Here is a 19,011-nt window from a genome sequence, read left to right on the forward strand (position 1 = left end):
TCCTGGACTCCAGGTCTGGTCACTCTCCTCTCCTGCTGCAGCTGCACAGCTGACAGCATAGCGTTATGCAGCTGACAGCATAGCGTTAGGCGGGGCCGTGAAACTACACAAGTGCCTATTTTTTAAATAATGTATTTAAATATATTAAAAAGTTTATTCAAATGTAACTGTATGATAATTTGTCAGTTGAGGGTTTAGGCAAAGCTCGGGGCTTTGCCTAAATCAGGGGTGGGGAACCTTTTTTCTACCGAGGGCCATTTGGAAAATTTGAAAACCCTTTGGGGCCATATAAAAATGATCAATTATCGGCATATACGCGTGGGCATTATACACAGGGCAGCGGCATATACATGAGGGCTTATACACACTGGCAGCGGCATATACATGTGGGCATTATACACAGGGCAGCGGCATATACATGTGGGCTTATACACACTGGCAGCGGCATATACATGTGGGCATTATACACAGGGCAGCGGCATATACATGTGGGCATTATACACACTGGTAGCGGCATATACATGTGGGCATTATACACAGGGCACCGGCATATACATGTGGGCATAATACACAAGGGCAGCGTCATATACATGTGGGCATTATACACAGGGCACCGGCATATACATGTGGGCATTATACACAGGGCAGCGGCATATACATGTGGGCATAATACACAAGGGCAGCGGCATATACATGTGGGCATTATACACACTGGCAGCGGCATATACATGTGGGCATAATACACAAGGGCACCGGCATATACATGTGGGCATAATACACAAGGGCAGCGGCATATACATGTGGGCATTATACACACTGGCAGCGGCATATACATGTGGGCATTATACACAGGGCAGCGGCATATACATGTGGGCATAATACACAAGGGCAGCGGCATATACATGTGGACATTATACACACTGGCAGCGGCATATACATGTGGGCCTTACACACAGGGCACCGGCATATACATGTGGGCATAATACACAAGGGCAGCGGCATATACATGTGGGCATTATACACAGGGCACCGGCATATACATGTGGGCATAATACACAAGGGCAGCGGCATATACATGTGGGAATTATACACAGGGCAGCGGCATATACGTGTGGGCATTATACACAGGGCAGCGGCATATACGTGTGGGCATTATACACACTGACAGCGGCATATACATGTGGGCTTATACACACTGGCAGCGGCATATACATGTGGGCATTATACACACTGACAGCGACATATACATGTGGGCATTATACACACGGGCAGCGACATATACATGTGGGCATTATACACACTGGCAGCGGCATATACATGTGGGCTTATACACACTGGCAGCGGCATATACATGTGGGCATTATACACAGGGCAGCGGCATATACATGTGGGCATTATACACACGGGCAGTGGCATATACATGTGGGCATTATACACACGGGCAGCGACATATACATGTGGGCTTATACACACTGGCAGCGGCATATACATGTGGGCATTATACACAGGGCAGCGGCATATACATGTGGGCATTATACACACGGGCAGTGGCATATACATGTGGGCAGAGACACCATAAAAAGTGACAGTGTGGAGGAAGGGGGGGTGTCACCCCCAAACAGGTTAATGTGATTATGTCTGATTATGAGAATCAGACATAATCACATTAACCTGTTTGGGGGTGAATCCAGGGGTAAATGACAACCCCTGGATGTGTCAGTCACTGGGGAAGGGAGGGTGAGAGAAGCAGCATTGGCGGGCGCACATCTTCCCACCCGCCCGGCTATATTACCGATTAATCAGATGCCCGCCCGCCTATATAACTGATGTATTATCAGCCGCCCGCCCCTATATTACTGATGTATTATCATCCGCCCGCCCTCCCTCCTATATTACATACCAGGCGCCGGGGATGGCTGCTGCTGCTGCCGCCGGGGAGATGTGTAGAAGACGCGCCCGCCAATCACAGTGGCTGTGGAGGGGATGCGCCGGCAGTGATTGGCGGGCGCGTCTTATGCACATCTCCCCGGCGGCAGCAGCAGCAGCCATCCCCGGCGGCTGGTATGAAATATAGGCGGCCGGGCGGATGATACTTCTTTAATATAGGCGGGCGCGCGGCTGTAATATAGGCAGGCGGGCGGGCCGGACATACTGGGTGCGGGGGCCGTATCCGGCCCGCGGGCCGGAGGTTCCCCACCCCTGGCCTAAATGCTCAACTGACAATGGCGGAGAAGCGATCATGCGGGCGCCAGCGGAGGCGCTCCATCTGCCTGAGATGCAGAAGCGTCTCAGTAATTCTTGCGGCAGTGTACGTCAACCCTGCCCATGTCGGCTTCAGGGAGACGGTCAATGCGTCTCAGGCACAATTAAAGATGCATTTGCCAGTGCTCCATGTTACATACTGGCAAGTGCCTCCATTTCAAACCCCCACTATCACGCATCCTCCCTACCTTTTCACGGGATCCCGTCTGTCATTAGCTCGATGTTGGGATCCCGACTGGGCGGACTCAGACAGCGGGGCGATTGCAACAAAGCCCCTTGCGGGCAGGGTTGCTCGCTACTCTTGCCACCTATTCTATTCTCCCTCTATGGGGGTCGTGGAACCCCACGAGGGAGAATAGCCGGTGGCCGTCGGGACCCTGATGTGGGATAATGACTGTTGGGATCCCGACTGTCAGGAAAGTGTCCGGCACCCCCTGTTCATACCCCCACTCATAGGCGAATCTAGAATTATGGTAATGGGTGGTCCCAGATGTAGACATAATAGTAGGGGAACCTTTGCGCGGCGTAGCAAAAAGGGGGCGTGGCCTCATGGGAAGGAGGCATGGAGTCACAAAAAGGGGTGTGGTATTACACTTTAGACCATACACAGTAATGCCCATTACACATTTTAGCAAACTCCGTAATACCCATTACACATAAAGCCACACGCCGTAATGCCAATTACACATAAGGCCACACACCATAATGCCCATTACACATTGTGCCACACATCATGATGCCCATTACATACATATCAAACTGTAATGCCCATTACATATTTGCCACATAAGTGCTGCTTACCTACGTGCTCATTGCTAGGGGGTTCTTGCTTGATGGCACCATAGTACCCATTACACATGATGCCGCACACCATAGTACCCATTACACATGATGCCGCACACCATAGTACCCATTACACATGATGCCGCACACCATAGTACCCATTACACATGATGCCGCACACCATAGTACCCATTACACATGATGCCGCACACCATAGTACCCATTACACATGATGCCGCACATGATTAAAGGGGGGGCGGGCTGAGGTGAAAGCGTGGAGAATAATTGGAGCGGAAACTGCAGGGGTGACAGTCATTGACAGCTGGGCAGAGAGCAGGGGGCTGCCCGGCTGTATTCAGAGCACTGCAGGTCACGGCTGTTTGAAATAATACCCCTTTCACAATAGAAAATGCAGGGATTTTCCCGGGAATATGGTCCCAGGATCAGGCAGGGACATTCCCAGGCTGACCCCTTATACACCAGCCTAGTCCCTGCATTTTATGGTATGAGGGGGAGAGACAAACACTCCCCTCTTCCTACCCCCCTTTAACCAACCAGCTATATCTTCGGAACCAACTGACCCATTTACATTATCATATTGAAGAACTTTTGAGTTGGCTTTGAATGATTTTGGTCCCGTGAAACTGGGCTGTTTGGTTCCAGAGAAATCTGCCCTCAAAAAACATAAATAGTCATGAAATTACATTTAAGAAATGAAAAAAAAAAAACAACCGGTTTAACCTCAATATCCCTGGAAACAATTAACCCATATGGATCCAGCCTGGTATCAGATTGAAGGCCCAGCGATTTGGGTTCGATTGAGATCAACTTTGAGCTTCAGTGATGCCGAAGGGGGAACTGGCAGCCATTGAATTCGGTGGGGGTCGGAATTAGTGGGTCCCATGTTATTCTATAGGGAAAACGTTCCAGCTTTGCCTGGCTGTATCTCCGGTTCCCAGAAATGGGCTAATGGGTGGTCCTCTCCAGTGGACCCATTAATCCGCAATATTGTGAGGCTGCACCCTACGGAGCATAATATCCTCCAGTGGTTATTTCCAACCAAGCCAGGTTAATGGATTCCATTGGTAATGTATTGCTACTATAAGTGGACCTATTGCAGGGACTCTTACTTGCCTTTATGAGAAAGGAGTGAGCAATCTAGAAACAAGCAGCAGGGCTGTACTTAAGTATAATTACTCCTCTTTGTGCCCTTATGTTTACAGTGCACATGTCTATTACCTGTTTTATTATCATTTTTAACCTTGCATAATAAATAAGCATGTTTTTAAAAATCCAGTTAATCCAACTCACATTATCCTTCGCATATACTTAATCTCCCTTAACGTCCCTACTCCTAGGAAGCATTAAATCAAGACAGCATCTGACCTGCATTTTCATATTGAGGGTCAGATGTATCAAGTTACAAAAAGTGATAAGAGAGTGATAAATAACCAGCCAATCAGCTCCTAACTGCCATGTTACAGATTAGGTTTGAACAATGACAGGTAGTAGCTGAATGGCTGGTTGTTTATCACTCTCCACTTTATCATTTTTTGAAGCTTTATAGATTTTTGCCAAAACCTACACAATGGGGGTGATCTACATTTTATAGTATTGTCTGTTAAGGTATATCACCCATCAATTTAGATGGGGAAAAATGCAAACGTGCTCTGGCACTGGGGACCAATTGTTTTTCATGCTTGTTGTGCTCAAAAGTAATGACAAGTAAAATCTGCGAAAATCTAGACTTTGCTCACATTTCTGCTCAAAGGAGTGGAGAGCAGTAGTTTTTTGCCCATTTTGGTTACTTTTTTTTAAACTAATGGTAATTATAATTGGTATTATAATTTATGAGGTTACCGCATACAGTGATACTGGTTTCTGAATGTAACCAATGCAAATATGAAAATTACAACACCAATATAAAAAATTCCTGAGACAGAACCAATTTTGTTGCAAAAAAAATACAATTATTTCAAAACGTATCAACTTGAATCCCCTATAAATGATTACACAATTGCGAACCAAAATGTTGTGCCACCTTTCCACCTGCACAGAAAAGAAATGTGATTCTTCTAAACTCCTTACTTAGCTGTGTGGCTTACAGTAGGTAATTTATTATTAAACGGAACTTGGAAAGGTGACTTTGCCATCTCTATGGTTCAAGTATAAGGGCCCGACAATTCTCCCATTTATTTATTTTTATTTTAATTGAACAAAATGCACCAATTTTTGGATACAAATAACAGCACTTCTGACTTCAGTCAAAAATGTGGGTTATAGTGACACATTCTGCTCACAACTTCACAGCATCTCACCTACAAGTGTGAGCTATAAAAGCTGTGAGAGCGTGAGTTTTTTACAGAAATAATTTTGTACTGACAAAAGTGAGAGCAACTTAAACACCTCTTAATTAACACCTGAGCTATAGGGCCTGATTCAGAGGTGGATGCACACAAAATATCGGGTACAAAGTTTCATTTGTGCAAAGGGTGTCACATGGTCATTGCTGGCAGATGACTGATACAGAGATATACGCAAACTATTCTGAAAAGAAGGCATCAATGACTGTTATAAAGCAACAAGCTCCATCCATCAAGATTATGTTAAAAGCAAAGTGCAGCCACCTACAGCCAATCTGTGGGCAGCACATATAGAGGTGCTCTTTGAGTGGGTGGGGGCTCTTATAATGACAGGTATCATATGATTCCAAATCATTCATGTATGTGTTGACATATGCCGTTGCTCATGTCAGTTTTGGTTTTGATTTTTGGTATAATATTTTTTTTTTAACCCTCTTGGATGCTTAATAGACTTAGGTGGTCCTGATCTACACCACTAGGCATAGGTGCACATTATTTTTATTTTTTTCTTACAGGTTAGCTGAATGCATACCTGCCTACTCTCCCGGAATGGCTTAGAGCAGGCATGTCCAAAGTCAGGCCCGGGGGCCAAATGCGGCCCGTGCTGTCATTTCAAGCGGCCCGCAGCCTCCAGCTGGAAGCGGGAAGAGCATCAGATGTGGGAAGCACAGCACAGGACACTGAAGGTGGGGCCCCGGCGAGCGCACCTTTACCTTGCTGTCTGCTGCTGTGAGGAGGTGCTGGCCGCTACAGTCAGGTGTGTTTGGCGCCCTACCCCTGCTGCTTCAATCGTATATCACCCTACTCCACAATCACAGTGACAGCAGTCTTTGCGGAGGGGGCAGCAAGGGGGAAGCTTGCTCCTGTAACATGCAGAGCAGAGGAGGGCAGCAGCGGGAGCCCAAGCACCTCCTGTCCTTGCAGTGCCTGCTTTGCCTCTCTTTCCTCTTGGCTCACACAAGGGGCTGGGAAACATGCAGAGAAGGGAGGGGGCAGAGTGGGGGACATACAGTGAAGGAGGGTCAGGCTGGGGGACATACAGTGAATGGAGGCAGTGATGGCCATTCAGAGAAGGGGGAGCAGGGGCATGCTGGGGGACATAGAGAGAATGGGGGCAGAGTGGGGGACCATTCTGATGTGATTAATGATTCCAAGAATGTCAGGCTGAATGGTCGGCCCCCACACATTTACACTTCACCAAATCTGGCCCTTGTCGCAAAAAGTTTGGACACCCCTGGCTTAGAGGCTCCCGAAAATCGGGTCCACTCCCCTGGAAAGGTTGGCAAGTGACCTACATTTTCCCCTGACTCCCGTGGCAGTTTGGGGAGGAGGTGGGCTATTTTGTCATTTTGTGTCATTTTAGCCCCCATTTGGCTGCAATGGGGCGGGACTTAATGACGTCATTGTCCACTCTTCCCCCTTGAACCACAGCTTCTCCCAGAGAGGAGCACACAAAAGTAGGCAAGAATGGCTTGCTACTTGGAGAAGAGAACCAAATGGCTACAGGGAGTGTAGGTATGTGTGAGTGTGACTGTGTGCAAGAGTGCTTATTAAATTTATACTACGACGATGTGTCTTGTCTTTTTTTTTAAATATTTTTTTTACAGGGGTACCATGGGCCTGATTCTGTTTTACTCGGTAAGCTGCAAACATCGCAGCCTACCGAGTGACAGATAGCCTGCGCTGACAAAAATCCGCCCCCCCTCTGCCACAGAGTCCCCTTGCTACCATGTGAGGGGATGTGTACCAAAGACACATCCCCTCGCATGCCGCCGCCGCAGGAGAAATCATTTGATAGTTGCCGACCATCGAATGTTTTCTCCTGGACTTGTAAATAAAAGTTAGTGGAAACTGAGTTTTATTTGCGCGTGCCAGAACGAAGACAGGGTGGGTGGCTGACTTCCTGTGACGTCAGCCTGCCGCCCCCGGCACACATCGGCCTGCCCGCATCACCATGGGAACGCCCAGCGCTCCAGCTCTGGCCTTGGGGGATCCCCACTCCCCCAGGAATTTAGCGATGGCTGAATAGTTAGTGGGTGTTAAATCTTTGGCATTACCTCAATGACTAGTGGTGCCTGGTGCTGATTTAAATTGTTTTCTTCTGAATTTTTAAAACCAGGACTAGACTAAAAGTCTGGGACTGGTTCTTAAAATATAGGAGGACCACAAGCAATTTTTATCCCTATATTTTGTGTACCAGTACTGCCTCAAAGAAACTGGGGCTGGTAATGCTTGTGAGGGGTCGGGCTCAATGCTGGGGGGGTGGGGGGGGGGGGGAGGTTGGTCACTGTTTAGAAATGTACACAGAGAACCCTGCAGGGATCTCACTGATCTCAACAGACTTCACGTCAGGAGTGTTTAGCTGCCAGTAAACACGACAGTCAAACACAGAGACGTACACTTTGGGGACGATTCCGGTCCATCCGTAATTAACTGTTCATCCACTGCCCTGATGGTTGTGCATGCAAACCCCAACTGCGAATGGCAGTGGCAATATGCAATGTTTCCAGCGACCATCGTATGATTTCTCCTGCTGCGGGCACATGCGAGGGGATGTGTCTTCATGATACATCCCACTGATGGTTGCGAGGGGATACGGCGGTGGGAGGGGGGCATGGATTCAGCGGATCCGGTAAGCTGCAAGCTTCACAGCTTACCAATTCAACCTGAATGAGGGCCTATAGGAAAGCACCATTGACTAAAACATGGGTACTTAATAAAATAATGTGTTTAAGTTACAAAAAAGCACCAATGTCTGTTTGATCTCATACATGTTTAATTATAAGCAAACACAGGTGAGATACAATTGTTAGTAACTTTTATCCCCTAATATCTATCTCTTTACATATATCAATATTAAAGTTAAGTGGGTTTGGTTTACTGAGAACAAAATACACCCAAACTTAATATAGTGTGGCGAGCGCAGCGAGCCCGAAGCGTGGCGAGCGCACGCGTAATACCTGTGAAGTAATGCACGTGCGCTCGCCTTGCTTCGGGCTCGGTGGCTCGCTGCGCTCACCACACTATATAGAATCAACTCCACGCCGACGTGGATAGTGGGGGTATGAAAAGGTCGGAGGACGAGTACCGCCGCCCCTCGCGGGCTCGTCACGCTTCGGGTTGCCATTGATCGTGGGGTGCCGTTAACAATGGGGGGGGGGGGCATTTGACCCATCAGGCTTGGGAAACAATAAAAATTGGGGTCTGGGGGCCATTTAACATTGGGGCCAATGTAAAATCGGGTCTCATGGACCATTTTACATTGATTCCAATGTAAAAATCGCGTTGATCGCATCGCATGCGATTTGGTTGCATGCAATGCGATCAATGCGATTTCGGGGGGTCCCGATGGTTAAAATTTTTATCGCTGGCGCCGTGCTAGGAAACAAGTACCAAAAAATTGATGGTCATCCATTGCAAAAGGTATGCAACTATCAATGGTCAGTTGCACTATGGCAATCATCGATGACGATGGCCAGCCCTACAACATGGCTCTTCTAATGTGGACCAGCGGCAACCAGTAATAGCTTGGGGGCTCCCACTTTTCGTGTTTGATATATCAAGCATTGAAAAGAGTGAGGAAGTGGCCCATTGAAGATTTTGTCCATACCAACCACTCAGCTCTGGGGTAGCACTTATCGAGTACAGATTCTATAAAAATAAATAAATATATCTATATCTATCTATCTATAGATATATATAAATATAAAAACTGATAGGTTGCTAATGGCAACGTATCCACTCTTTGCAATGATTGAAGCTTCCACCCCACCTAACTAGAGATGTGTCGTTCGCGAACGATCCGGTTCTTTTGAACGGATCCATCAAAAGAACGAGCGAGCCGCCGATCCCAAAATGGTGATCCGGATCCGTTTCGCTTAGCATTACATACAATACAATGCACATTGCATTGCTTGAGCTCAGCACTGCCCCCTTTGGCAGCTGAGATATTTTCTTCTAATTGGCTGCTTGTGCTGCTGCTGCTGCTGCTGTGTCACGTGCAGATCTAGATTCTTCTGAATCTGGAAGCCCTGAGGGAGGTCTGGTGACTACACATCAACAGCAGAGCAGAGCAGAGGCATTGGCACTGGCAGGCATTTCAAGATTGCTTCACCTGAGTTCACCAGTAGTATCACAGAAAGGTGTGTAGTAGAAGTATGAACACACAGACACACAGACATAAATTAGGCAGTGCACATGTGTTTTTTTTTTTTTACTAGATCTCTGTTTGCTGGGCTGTGTAGTACATTTAACTTTAATTTGGAGGGGGAGGGGGCCTTCTTTTAACTTTCATTTGGGGGGGGGGGAGGGGGGGCTCGGCAATGAGCAAATTTAGTCTCCCTTGGCAACGAGCAAATTAATACCCCTTTTACACCGCTGCAAAACCCCGGGTCTTCAGCGGGTCAGACCCCTGTCAGCGGCAGTGTAAATGGGACACGCCGTGTCCCTTTACACGGGACTTCTACCCAGGTCCTGGGAACTGGATTGTTCGTCAGACAAGTGTTGGTCAGACAGTCACTAGGTCGACATGCAGAAAGGTCGACATGGGAAAAGGTTGACATGGGAAAAGGTAGACATGGACGTTAGGATGACATGAGGAAGGTCATAAGGTCGACATGGGGTTTTCGCTGTTTTTTGACCCGAATGTCAACACAGTTGACATGGACACAGTTGGAAGTGAGAATCGGACCCTCGCATCGCTCGCAATGCTTTGGGCACAGTGTCTCACTTCGCTCGCCACACTATTATAATCTCACTCCATGCCCTAGTGGAAGGTAGGGCATGAAATACCGCCTGTCGGCACATGTCGGCTCAAAAAACAGTGAAAATCCCCATGTCGACCTTATGACCTGTCGACCTTCCTCATGTTGACCTATAACCATGTCGATCTTGTTCCACGTCGACCTTTCAGCATGTCGATCTAGTGTTGTTGACCTAATGTCGACCTAGATCAGTCGACCAAACGACTATCTATGTTAAGTGCACCACCTAGGTCAGGGTTAGAGAACCTTTGGCCCCAGCTGTTGTTGGACTACACATCCCAGCATTCCCTGCAACAGTGTTATCATGGCCAAATAGCAAATTGTAGCAGGGCATGCTGGGATGTGTAGTCCAACAACAGCTGGAGGGCCAAAGGTTCCCCATCTCTGACCTACGACTTTGCTCTGTTTCTGGACTTCCCTCTTAACGAATGATTGCTATTACCTGTTCTAAACAGGTAAATGGATAAGAAAGGTGTTTCCACACAGGTAATAACAATCAAACATTAAGAAGGAAGTCCAGAAACAGAGCATTGTGTCCCTCCTGGAAAGGGTCATGTTGGGAGGTATGGTACACTAACTCAAACCATAAATAACTGTCTTTTTTACACAAACTGAGCCGCAGAGCCGCCCAAAGGATCTAGATCTTTTCACCGACCGACCCAGGTCGACCCGGGTCCGCGAAAAGATCCGTTTTGCCCATCTCTACACCTAACAACGACTAAGGAATAAATTAGCTGACAGAGCCACTTATCATCACTTCCTGCCACACGTGACGTTTCGATCTCTGCCGCCTCTTTCTAACCATCGTCACTTCCGGTGCCTTTCCTCGGGTGACTGATCGCCGGTGGCAGGAGGAGAGTGACCGGGAGCGACCTGTCATTAGTGACGATCGGTCTGTATCTCGCCTCGCTCGGTCACCTCCACGGTTCGGATCTCGGTAACTACCATCATGTCTGAATTTGATGTCTTTGACTCTGTCGGTAACGGAGTGTCCGCCGAGGAGGACCCGGCCGCCGCCTTCCTGGCCCAGCAGGAGAGTGAGATCGCCGGCATCGAGAACGACGAGGGGTTCAGCATCCTGGATAGCGGCGACTTGCCCGACAGTCTGCACGACGGGGGATCCGGTGAGTCACTGAGCGGTGGCGGCAGCATAGTACCGGGAGCAGGGCATCACCCTGGCTGTCACATAGGGTTCCCCTCTAGCTGCCATGGTAACACGTGTACATTGCAGCCCACTCCCGGCTCACACACTGCCTCTGATCAAATAATCCTGCACTGGGCGTCCCAGCTCCCTGCCCGTTATATAGCGCTGCTGCCAGCCCGCATCTACTGTACTGTCCTCTCATTACAGCGCTGTGTTATGTGACCGGTGCCAGCACCGGGGATTGGGACAGATGACGTTTCCTTTATATTATAATAAACTTTTATGATCAGACGTCATTTCTATGCAGCGTACTAGCAAATGCCGGTGTTTTGTGCAGTCATCATACATGTCAGAGGTCACAGATGACTATCTTTGTCTAGAAGTCTAGTTACCCATGTAGCTCTTGCTGAAAACTCTATAACTTGCCTGTTAATAATTCAGTGGACACCAAGGGGTCTATTCATGGAGCAGTGACTGGCCCTGTATCAGTGATATCATGGTTTTCCTCAAATTCACAGAAGGGGTGACTGTGGCATAATCTCCAATTTCACAGCAGTGCCTCAGTTCTGTGTCTGGATCACTTCCCCTTATGCTAGTATTTGGAGGGTGATTCATAGAAGCCGTGAATGCTCAGCTTTCCGTTTAACTTTTACATAAAGTATTGGTCATGTGAGGATGAGGTGGGCAGCCTGCGGAGGGGAGAAGAGCAAGGAAGACTGCTCTCTGCCCTTGTATCTAAAGCCCCATACAGACTACATGACCGCAGCTGATATTAACCATATCGGTTGCAGTTGGTCAATGTTGCTCGTACACACTGAATGGTATCGGCCGTCGATGTTATTCAGTGACGTCATCAGGACCCACTTAACATGCAGGTCGTCTCAATGTATTGCCAAATTGACCTGCATTTTCAGTAGATATCACTCATACGGAGTGAAACGCATAGTCGCTCATCCAAACTATAGTAATAACACAGAGTACAGGATCTCATGAATCTACTTCTTCAAATCAGTCCACCAGAAAGGTGAGTATGCATAAATTGTTAAAGGTCCCCATATACTAGTGCAATTTGGGCACTTTTCAACTGATTACGATGCATCAGGCAAAGAAATTGGATGAAAAGTGTCAAATTGCAGGTGTCTCCGCTCCCTACACAAAACGGTCGGAGATCGAAAGGCCTTCACTATAGATTTATCCGATCCCACAGGCTTTGCTGGGATCGCATCGTAGGTAGGGAAGCCAATCCTGGGGCATTTTTTCAATCCCAGGATTTGAGATTGAAAAATGCTCAATCCCGGGATTGGCTTCCCTAAAAAAAAATGCCCCACTTTTTTACTTGCAGGGCAGGGCAGATGCGGCCAGGAGCCTGGTGGGTGATGTTGCTGGGAGCTAGGTGGATGGGCGGGGTCGTCAGGAGCCGGGCAGGATGGGTAAGCAAGTTATCCGGGAGCTGGGTGGGTATGCGGGGTTTCCGGGAGCCGGGCAGGATGGGGCCAGGACAGTGTAGGTCACAAGGGGGCTTGGGCTGTCTGTGCGCCTATGTGGCCTGCGCAGCGTAACCTATGACCTCGTCACCCACTGCCGGGTACTGGGGATGCTGGGCAGCGTCTGAGCGATGCTCAGACGCTGCTCGGCATTGGACTGCCATGTGCAGTCTAATCTTGAAAAAACGGGATTGGAAGCGCCATTCCGGGGATTGAAATCCCAGTGTTTTGTGGGCCAAATCCCGGGTTTGGCCACCCTAATCGTAGGCAAAAAGACCACATACAGTGTATTGTATGCAATCCAGCCACCCAGAAAGCAGCTGGCCAGTTAAAGGTGGATCATATGTGGCTTCTCCCCTCGACAAAGTCGCATAGTGTATGGGGGCTGTTAAGATTCCTTATATTTTAATGTAAATGCACCTATCCACTAGTGCTGCGATGGAATGCATGGAAACATTGCATGTCCTTTTTCCTGTGATTGTGATGTCAAGCGTGCTCCCGTACCTTGCATCTCAATCGCAGATCTGATGGACTGCCATGAATATGCATGCAATTACTAGAAGGAAAGTTTATATATGGTAATAGCCCTTCCCACCTGATGTATCCCATGTGTATATTGCAGGTAAAACATGTTCTTTGGGATTTATCACATCAGATGGATGTAGGATAGATTGCATGTGATAAATCTGATGTAGAACAGTAGCAAATTGCAACTGCAGACCTCCCAGGAAGGTCCAGCCCAGATTGCAGGGAAAAATGATCCAACTTCTTGCTAAGAGAGTTATCAATAGTGGATGGGGACCTTAACTTTGCAACCATTTTTTTTTTTTACTTTATTTTAAGTTCAGCTTTTCCCAGTCAAACAGAATTATAGTTTTATTCATACATTAAGCCCCGTACACACTTCGTGACCCAGCTATTTTGCTGAGGGGGGTGGAGCAGAGGCCATGCTACAGCATTGTCATCGTTAACCTCTCTCGTCTCAAGTGTTGCGACGAGGGAGGGGGGTCATTTATGATATTGAAAATGCATACAAGATGACATAGTAAAAGAGATGACCCAGAAGAGCCCTTCTGAGCAATATCTTTTACTTTCTAGTCTAGTGTGTGTGTGTGTGTGTGTGTGTGTGTGTATAGGGCTTAAGGGGCATACACACAGTGATTCTGGCTATGGCTGATACATTACAAGCAACATAGTCAAAATTGTCTTTCCTGCATAGTCTATTTATCCTTTGGATACTGACCTAGTTTGGCTGTGCATTATTATTATTATTATTATTATTATTATTATAATTTTATTTATAAGGCGCCACAAGTGTTTCGCAGCGCCGTACAAAGGAACAATACAGGGAGACAAAACTTGGCATAACATTGAATAAATAACAAAAATACAGTACAAATAAAGAGCACCACAGTTCAATACACATTACAGCTTAAATGTAAGTAGTGAGGACCCAATCAACATACAACTAGAGGCTTGAGGCCAATGATGGAGATAAGTATGCGGACAAAGATGGTCACTGAGTGTTGGAGTAAAGGAGAGCTGTGAGTGAAATGTGAAGAGAAGAGGGCCCTACTCGGAGGAGCTTACAATCTAGTAGGAAGGGGAGACAGACAGATTACAAGAGGTGCAAGCAAGTGGGTGGTGGTTAGATAGCAGGCTGTAAACAGGCAATAGGTCGGAGAACCAGCTAGTTTATGCAGTGGAAGGGTATGCTTTGATGAATAGGTGAGTTTTCAGTGCCCGTTTGAAGCTTTGCAAGGTCGGGGAGAGTCTAATGAAGCGAGGGAGTGCGTTCCACTGAAGGGGTGCAGCACGGGCAAAGTCCTGTACTCTAGCATTGAAACTGATTTTGACTAGCTGTTCATACAAACTTGACAAGTCAAAGTTGGTAGCCAAAATCTCACCATGTGTATGCACTTTAATGTTTGTGAGCAGATTGGGCAATCACAATCTGAATCCCCTTTTTTTTTATGATGTATGGGACTCTTTCCACTTATTTTATTATTTATTTACAGTTTCTTATATAGTGCAGCAGATTTCGTTGCACTTTACAATAGTAGATCGTGATCAAACAAACTGGGTAACAACAGAGGGTATGAGGGCCCTGCTGCAAGCTTACAGTCTATACACTTTCTAATCATATATTAAACAGCTGTTGGTTTTAATCTTTAAATTTAAAGTGCATACATACTTCTAGTCAATTGATTATATTATATTGCTATTATAATTCAATAATTTTTGTTGTTGTTCGTTGGTGATGGGAGTTACAATTTGTATATGGAATCCTTTCTCTCTGTTTTTACCAGTCTGTAACTGAGAAAACCATGCCTTCAATTAAAGAAATGCGGTCATTATAATATTGTAATAAGATTTGTGACATGCATTGAGACAAAACTGGATTATATTGTAGCCGCTGTCCAGTGTTTCCTGTTTTTTTTGCTTTGTTCATCTTTTGCTAGGAAGGAAATATGCCTGAAACTGCTGATACAAGACAGATATGCATGGAAGAAACAGTCCAAATGTACAGGAAGCACCTAGAACTCTGCAGTTTCCACTCTGATTATATGTAGATGTCATACATGAATGGCATGTCTCAATGTTTCTGCAACATACTGCAGAAATAATTCAATCTTTTAAGGAAAAATCGGGTCCTGACAGTTCACTTGTGCCAGGCATCTCACGCTGCCTGCTATATTGAGGACATGTCTATGAGGACACTTCTGTATTAAATGTCATGTTAGCAAGTGCATGTAACATGATCAGAGATCAATTTCCTTTGGTGTAGTATATACTTCCCATTACTAGTCTTAGCAGAATCCAGTCATTATTTGCAAAATTGAAATTCGAGGAAAGTATGGGTAATGCAGCCTCGCTTTTATTCTCCCAGAATAGGCAGGAGGCTCCTGAAAATCAGGTGGTACTCCTAGTCCTCTGTGACCGTAGACAAATCTCCTGGAACAGGCCCACCCCAGTGCCCACATACCCCTGCAGCCGTCTGTAAAGAACGGCTTCCGTAATGGACTCCTTGTCCATCGACAATACCCTCCCTATTTGTAGTTAGGGGAGCTAGAACCAGCACAGGGGTTGAATTTGGGAACCCACTGGGTACCTGCCATACCAAACTCCATGTGGGTAAACTTTGGAGACCTGGTTTATTCTATTATACATGCTACACATTTGACAGCTGATTAGGTGATTTTTGATCAAATTTCGAAGAAACTGCAGTGTATAGGAGATAAAGTAGATCACTTTCACCCATCAAAATCTTTTGACTGATGTAGTTTATCTGTTTATCACATCCGATTGTCCAACTGTGCAGACTGTACCCTTTATGATCCAGCAGATCATCCTCATTCTCCTCACAATGGCTATATAATAAGTAGTAGTACCGGTATGTAATGAAGATTTGGTAAATTTGCTAAAATGACAGCACTTTGTTTTTATGGTTATATTGCCCTGGATAGACATGGAATTTGGAGTAGTTATGCATACACTGTGGAATTGATTTGCAAAGCATCTGGTTGTATAATCAGCCCCTTCTGATTTTATAATTAAATGTAAAAAAAATTTTTTACTAGCAAAGCTACTAAAAGCATTGGCCTTTAAATATTGGGCATAAACACGAACAGAAATGTTGGACATTTATTGCAAGGATTACATTTGAAAATTAATTTTATTTTCTGTTACAGATGCTGTTATGAATGGTGACTTCTACCAGGTAAAAGCACTTTTTTTATATATACATATGCATTATAATGGGATTATTCACTTTTGTTTGTTTTTGTTTTTTTAATTCAGTCATTTTTATTGAGTTTTGCAATTTTTAGACAAGTTAACATAAAACCCATCAAACAGAAAGATAAATAAAAGGAAAAACGGGTATATAACATTGCACATATCTGAGTGGTGAGCTTGGGAATTCAGACATTCCTACGACAGAGATGTATTATTGCAGTCACCCAAAGGTGCCATTTGGGTTTAACATTACAGGATAGTTAGGATTATACAGTGAAGTGTTGCTCGTAAAGCATAGTAATCAGACTCAGGTATGTACTTTAAAAGATATTACTATATATATGTATCCAAGCATAATGTAGCCAGTAGCAATAAAGATATATATCCAATTAAGGTGCCATTTGGGTTTAACATTACAGGATAGTTAGGATTATACAGTGAAGTGTTGCTCGTAAAGCATAGTAATCAGACTCAGGTATGTACTTTAAAAGATATTACTATATATATGTATCCAAGCATAATGTAGCCAGTAGCAATAAAGATATATATCCAATTACCACTCAAACATAAAATGGCAAATAAATAAAAATTCAAATAATAAGTAAAAAAACAAAACAAACCTTCCCCATAACCCCCCACCCTGTATTTCCTAATCCCAACCTAGGTATACCTGGATCCCTTAAATTTTTAATCCCTAACTGAGCTATCTACCAACTATCTATTCCCCCCTCCCATGTAAAAGAAAAAACGCTGTATAATAAATAAAAATTGGGCACAAAGAACTAATGACCTTAAGCCCGGAAGAGCGGAACCCAGCTCCCCCACAGTATACGGATGTAGAGGAACTCCCATTTTGAATGCGTGGAATCACATTTGCAAAAATAGGCAGAATATGTAAATACTAAACATAAGTAAAGAATAAAAATAAATTAAGACCAATAACTAACCGAAATAGAAACAGGATACAAATATAGAGATAGACTTTGGTAGGAAAAACAATTAAAGGAGAATAAAATTAAGAAAAAGGAAAATAAAAAGGCGGTAAACGGAAAAAAACATCTTCGGTTACAATGCGGTCGTGAAGCATCAGTCTGGCTAGTCCTCGGAATCTCGGAGGGATAGAAATGTATTACAGGTTGAGTATCCCTTATCCAAATTATTCCGAAAACCATGCATTCCAGAAAGTGGGGAAATTTTTTATTTTGTTAAAAGCACTACTGGGGGACATCTGTAACAGCACTACTGAGGATATTATATATAATGTAGAATAACAAACTGCGCTGAATCGGAGTAAGATTAAAAAGATAAATTACCAATTTACCGGTAATTTAGTATCGCAAAACATATCCATTAATGGACTATACAGACATATTGTGGGATTGTGCATTGTGTCCTACACAATGCACAACCCACAATATGTCTGTATAGGCACATCAGATTTTCAGATAAATTGACCCAATCCACCTGAATTGGGTCAAATCTGACAATCTCACAAGTGTAAGGGGCCCTTAAGATATGAGATCACAGGAGTTGTATATGGTACAGCAGCAGGGCATTTAGGCATAAGCTCCTCATTTGGTTCAGCACATTACCCCTGAATGTAGGAGGGAGATGCAGTAGCCCCCATAGGAAACATGTGGAGGAGCCTGGTAGTTGATGCCTGAACAGCTATCGGAATGCATTGCATGGACGTTTCCATAATAATGTGTAAAACACACTCACTTGGCTGTGATTTCTAAGGTGGAGCAGTAGAAAGATAACCACTGTAGCAGAGCTTCAATCTAAAATGGCGACGGCTAGCACGTCTCCAAATATGTAATAATACCGGCAGCCCTATTTTAAGTTCCCCAATACCAAGTCCAGGTAGCTTCACTTTACAACGCAGGGATGATAGTGGAGATCACCTGCTTCGTACGCTGGGACACCACAGGAGCATCAGCCAGTGTTGAGGGGGACTCTCCAACAAGGGGGGAATTAAACACTCAAGTACGGAGTGTGATGGAATTGTGTGACCCTTCTATTGTGTTCACAGGTCAGGGGAATTGGTTTGGTATTGAATTGGTTTGTGACTAGGATCTTGGGGTTGATTTACTAAGCAGCAGCTTTTACAAAGCCACCACTTGTTGGCGGTTCTGGATGTCGATTATTTATTATTATTATTACCATTTAGAATCCCATGGCCAAGCAGCCTCGTCCTGTTAACATTGAAATGTGGTAAAGTTATACTAATCCTAGTGCACAGGGGACAATATGCATAGGAGTGGCGCTTCCAGCTGCGGAGCAGATATGCTATAGGGCAGTGTTTTTCAACCACTGTGCCGTGGCACACTAGTGTGCCTTGGGCTGTTCTCAGGTGTGCCCCCAGATCTAGAGATGCCCAAACCAGTTTACAGCCACCACCAGTTCAACTGTTATTTACTGGTCTCTTCTTTTCATGGTAAGGGCCAATGTATTTATTTTTGTTACCTGTGGGG

At 45.4% G+C, this 19,011-nt stretch overlaps 1 protein-coding gene across 4 annotated transcripts in view; it reads left to right on the plus strand.

Annotated features, from left to right (window-relative positions):
• Positions 1-10,946: 10,946 nt before the first annotated feature.
• The window catches only part of CLTA (clathrin light chain A), a 31,702-nt gene continuing 23,637 nt past the window's right edge, over positions 10,947-19,011 (plus strand). For 2 of the 4 annotated variants that reach the window (XM_083179909.1, XM_083179917.1), the window contains exons 1-2: positions 10,948-11,295; positions 16,492-16,520. In XM_083179909.1, the coding sequence (XP_083036035.1) occupies positions 11,121-11,295; positions 16,492-16,520 (204 nt within the window). In that variant the 5' untranslated portion in view covers positions 10,948-11,120. Of the gene's footprint in view, positions 11,296-16,491; positions 16,521-19,011 lie in introns of all 4 variants that reach the window. The other 2 variants (XM_083179901.1, XM_083179924.1) reach the window with 2 other exon arrangements.

The sequence above is a fragment of the Crinia signifera genome, chromosome 1 (assembly GCF_055691185.1).
Source record: "Crinia signifera chromosome 1, ASM5569118v1, whole genome shotgun sequence".
Taxonomy (NCBI): domain Eukaryota; kingdom Metazoa; phylum Chordata; class Amphibia; order Anura; family Myobatrachidae; genus Crinia; species Crinia signifera.